A 4,378-nucleotide genomic window follows, 5' to 3' on the forward strand; every position below is an offset into this window, starting at 1 on the left:
GCTCCCTTCTTCCCTCATTCGTGAACAAGATCCCCAGATACTTAAACTCCTCCACTTGAGGCAGGACGACCCCCCTGACCCGGAGAAGGCACTCTAAAGGGAATCTATGATGCAAAATTAGTATTTTGCACCTTTTTGTACTTCCATTTGGGTCTCAGCTGCTTCTAAAGACGGTTCAAAGGCTTAAAAAAGGACACCAAGCTGTTTTTTGGCAATAAGTTGATGCTGTTCCTGACTGGAAGATGAGCCTTTTCAAAACCTATAATTGTTGAGTCACAGTTGAGCAGTGGACCATAATGTAGCAACACGAGTGAAGCTAAGTAATGATGCTCTCTCATTCTAGCACCAACTTGATTTATTTTTATTTTTTTGACGTGTCCTTATGTTGTGGTGTGCTACGTAGAAATAGTGGAATAAGCAGGCATCCGACGTAGCTCAGCTTCAGTTCTCTCTTCTTCATACAGCATATCTTATCACATACATAGTCAGAGCTCCCCCTGCTGTCCTTTTCATGCAATAACAAGACATAACACCTTACTTTGGTGTACTCCCCGGAGAGGAAGCTCTGCTCGAAGCCGCTGTACATGGTGAGTGGGATGAGCGTCAGGAGCCTCCAGTCCTTCAGCAGCCTGAACGTGGCCAGGAACGTGTAGCAGAACGGTTCCCGGTTCCCCCGAAACTCGCTGGTCTGCTGGTGGTCGATGTTGTCCAGAAATATCGATATGATGAGTATCGCTAGAACGCCAACACCTGCGAGACAAACATCTCATCAACTCAGATTTAAGACTCCATTATGAATGGGTTTTAAGGCCTATTTCTCAAAAGAAATGTAGGAATTTCGCCCGTGTAAATTTGCGCTTACATGTTATGTTATACGCAAAAACGCTAGCTACCTAGCTAGCAAGGGCATGATAGCATATGCTGCGTTACATTTACAGCGGAAGCTGTAGGTGGATTTCACGTAAGCCTCAAGGTTAAAGTACTGAAGTTAAGAAGTCGGAATTTTAACATGGCGAAGCACAAAATTAGGAAAGAAGATTAGGACCACTGGAAAAACAAATTAGTTTTTTCTCAGAATTCTAACTTTATTTTCGGAATTTACTTTTTTCTCATAATTATGGATTTTTCTCTTTTTTTTCAGTCACCCTAATCATTTTCCATAGACATTCTCTTATAATAATTCATCATCATCATCAATTTAATTTATAACTAATTGTAAGCATTACTTTCCGTCATCAAGCACCATTTTACATTTTTGTTTGGGGCTCTATATGTGCCATTAATGTCACCCTTACGTTGTAAAATAATCATGTTTCCACCACATCTGGCTACTGTTGATGCAAGCGCGGCCATTTTGAAACGAGATATATACTTGGTATAAGTCGGAGTTGCTTCCAAATTCCCAGTTGATTTTACTGACTGGGAAGTTGAAGTTTCCCAGTTCTAAGTACAACTGAAATCCAACAACAAAACAAAATGAAGATGTCTATGTGTGACTCTAACCTTTGCATGACAGAAAAGTCAAACAAGAAAAAAAAAGTCCTAAGACTAAAAATTTAAGTATTTAGGGCCAACTTACATTTTTAAAAGAATTTTGGACAATTTAAGACCTTTTCTAGGATGGATGGACACCCCGTCATTTTTTCTAGTCAAACTGCAACCAAAGGTGTTTTGTGAGGAAGAACAAAACTCTGAAATTACCAATGTAGCACCCAAGAAGCGTCCATATCAGCTTCTGCGCAGGTCTGCTGGTGGTGGTGCTATTGGTGCTGCTATTGGTTTCGACAGTGATTCCACAACCATATGCTCCACAGGTGCTTAGGATGTCCTCTGGAATGTTAGCTGGAAAATTAAACACATGCAAATGTTAAATACACCAAGAAAATAAATGGAGAAAGCAAAACCTGCAGAGATGTTGGTTTCCACTGCTTTTTAGGGTTCATCTAAGGGGAAATGTTGTCTTTGTGAGTCTTTGTCTATATTTCCACTTGTGTTTTAAGGTGATGACGTGACATTTAAAGGTGTTGTTCTTCCTTTTTTTGTTTGGTTAGGTTTGACAATTTTCCAAGGTCATGATCCATGACCTTGGAAATTTATTCCATGATCAATTTGCAAAGTTGAATCTAATCTATCAGAACAGGAAGAAAATAAAACAGGAATGTCCTTTCTGGAGAAACTTATCAGTTAATCATTTATAAACTGATAAGAAAACATTTAAACCATGATGGTAACTTTGTGTGCGCGCCATGCAGTGACCTTCAAGAAACATCTGTTGCTGCCAAATAATCTGGGAAGAAGTGTTATGAGGTTGTTGGCATCAGAGGGAAACTACTAAAATGAATACAGTTGTTGTCAACAGTTACACATTACAAACAGCCAAGAGCAGCGGTGCTAAACGTTAGCAATGCTTTAGGGTTAGTTGCACTAACCCCAAAACTATTAATTATAAACATTAGTTCTGCTAATGCTAAAGCGATACACCAACGCAGTATTTAGGAGAAGCTAATGCTAAAGTGCTACACCAACGCAGTATTTAAGAGAAGCTAATGCTAAAGCAATACACCAACACAGTATTTAGGAGAAGCTAATGCTAAAGCATTAGCTTTAGCATTAGCTTCTCTTAAATACTGCGTTGGTGTAGCATTAGCTTTAGCATTAGCTTCTCTTAAATACTGCGTTGGTGTAGCGCTTTAGCATTAGCTTCTCCTAAATACTGCGTTGGTGTATCGCTTTAGCATTAGCAGAACTAATGTTTATAATTAATAAACATTAGTTTATTAATTATAAACTAATGTTTATAACACAGTATTTAGGAGAAGCTAATGCTAAAGCGCTACACCTACACAGTATTTAGGAAAAGCTAATGCTAGAGCGCTACACCAACACAGCATTTAGCAGAAGCTAATGCTAAAGCGCTACACTAACGCAGTATTTAGCAGAAGCTAATGCTAAAGCGCTACACCAAAACAGCATTTAGCANGCTAATGCTAAAGCGCTACACTAACGCAGTATTTAGCAGAAGCTAATGCTAAAGGGCTACACTAACGCAGTATTTAGCAGAAGCTAATGCTAAAGTGTAATCTCAGCTTGTTTGTAAGCCTCTAATTTGACTAATATGGCCGACATTAAGCTTTACTGGATCATCTGCTTACAGATGTTAGTGTCCTGCCCAAAGATGAGCGACGACATCAGGTTTCCCCAAACTGCAGATGACTGGAAGATGAAGAAGAAGATCCCAAAGTAGTGGTTGACCACATCAGCACCCTTCTTATTGTCCTTGGCAGCTTGCACATTCCCACTGATGGTCAGGTAGGTGCATTTAGCCGACCACAGAGGGGAGCCGCCCAAACCCAGGATGAAGGAGGTTGGGATGAGGGTGTACCTGCAGATAGCACCTTAATTTATCCACATGTTGGGAATTTTGTCTTTTATTTTTCTGAAAAATGCTAAATTATGCTTTCACTATGAATTCAGAAGTTTGAGTACACAATAAGAAAGCACCTAGCTTGGTCCATTGGTATGTATGCCACTGATTAAATGATGTAAATCATCATATATGCATGGTGTATAACATAATTATTATTTTTGGTCATATTTATCCCTTACTGCAGTGGATTGCTGGTATTTGAGAGGATTAGGTGCCACAGCTGCACTGCAAATACTTGAGACTTCCTCTAAAATTCCTGATAACTATTTTAATGATTCAAACATCAAATATTACTTAATATGCATTAATACTCACAGTGGAAACTGTCTTCGCGCTAACATAGAAGCTAACATATACAGGGATCGATCCAAGATATCAATATCGATACCAAGTCGATATTTGTGTTGGATAGATACCACCTAGAAATTTTTTATTTTTATTTATAACATTATTACTATTATTTTCTTTTTTTTTTTTTGTTTTGGTCATTTTTCAAATCKACCTCAAAAACAATTTTGGATTTCACTTTAAAGAGGATGTGTGAAATGTTAAATTGATTATTTTCTTTTTAGCTTTATTTTATGTTTCAAGTCGCTAAATTTCAACGTTACATTTATTTAAAGTCATTTTTGATAAATGAATCATTTTTATAACAACTGAAGGCAACATAGTAACTTGATTGTGCTATAAAAAGATATAATGTACCTAGAAAACACATTTTAGTGCCTCTTTAAAGGTAATTTTATGCCTTTTTTCTAAATTCCCTCAGATTTATTTAATTTTCTGTTGTTTCTGTTTGCAATGTGAATATAATTAGCATATTTTATAGATTTAAACAAAGTAAATTGAGGAATAAAAACACAAAAACACCTAAAAGTCTAATTTTTTGAGTTCCTACTTATTGAGTTAAGTCATATTATATATAAAAATAATATTTTTGCAGAATAAGCT

At 37.2% G+C, this 4,378-nt stretch overlaps 1 protein-coding gene across 1 annotated transcript in view; it reads right to left on the reverse strand.

Annotated features, from left to right (window-relative positions):
• Window positions 1-3,515, reverse strand: part of unc93a (unc-93 homolog A) — a 7,224-nt gene extending 3,709 nt beyond the window's left edge. Inside the window, exons 1-4 of the mRNA XM_008397353.1 lie at window positions 3,502-3,515; window positions 3,153-3,382; window positions 1,702-1,842; window positions 539-750 (exon numbers count right to left, since the gene is read on the reverse strand). Of these exons, the coding sequence (XP_008395575.1) occupies window positions 539-750; window positions 1,702-1,842; window positions 3,153-3,382; window positions 3,502-3,515 (597 nt within the window). The remainder of the gene's footprint in view (window positions 1-538; window positions 751-1,701; window positions 1,843-3,152; window positions 3,383-3,501) is intronic.
• Window positions 3,516-4,378: the final 863 nt, after the last annotated feature.

Source organism: Poecilia reticulata, linkage group LG21 (genome assembly GCF_000633615.1).
Source record: "Poecilia reticulata strain Guanapo linkage group LG21, Guppy_female_1.0+MT, whole genome shotgun sequence".
NCBI classification, from domain to species: Eukaryota; Metazoa; Chordata; class Actinopteri; order Cyprinodontiformes; family Poeciliidae; genus Poecilia; species Poecilia reticulata.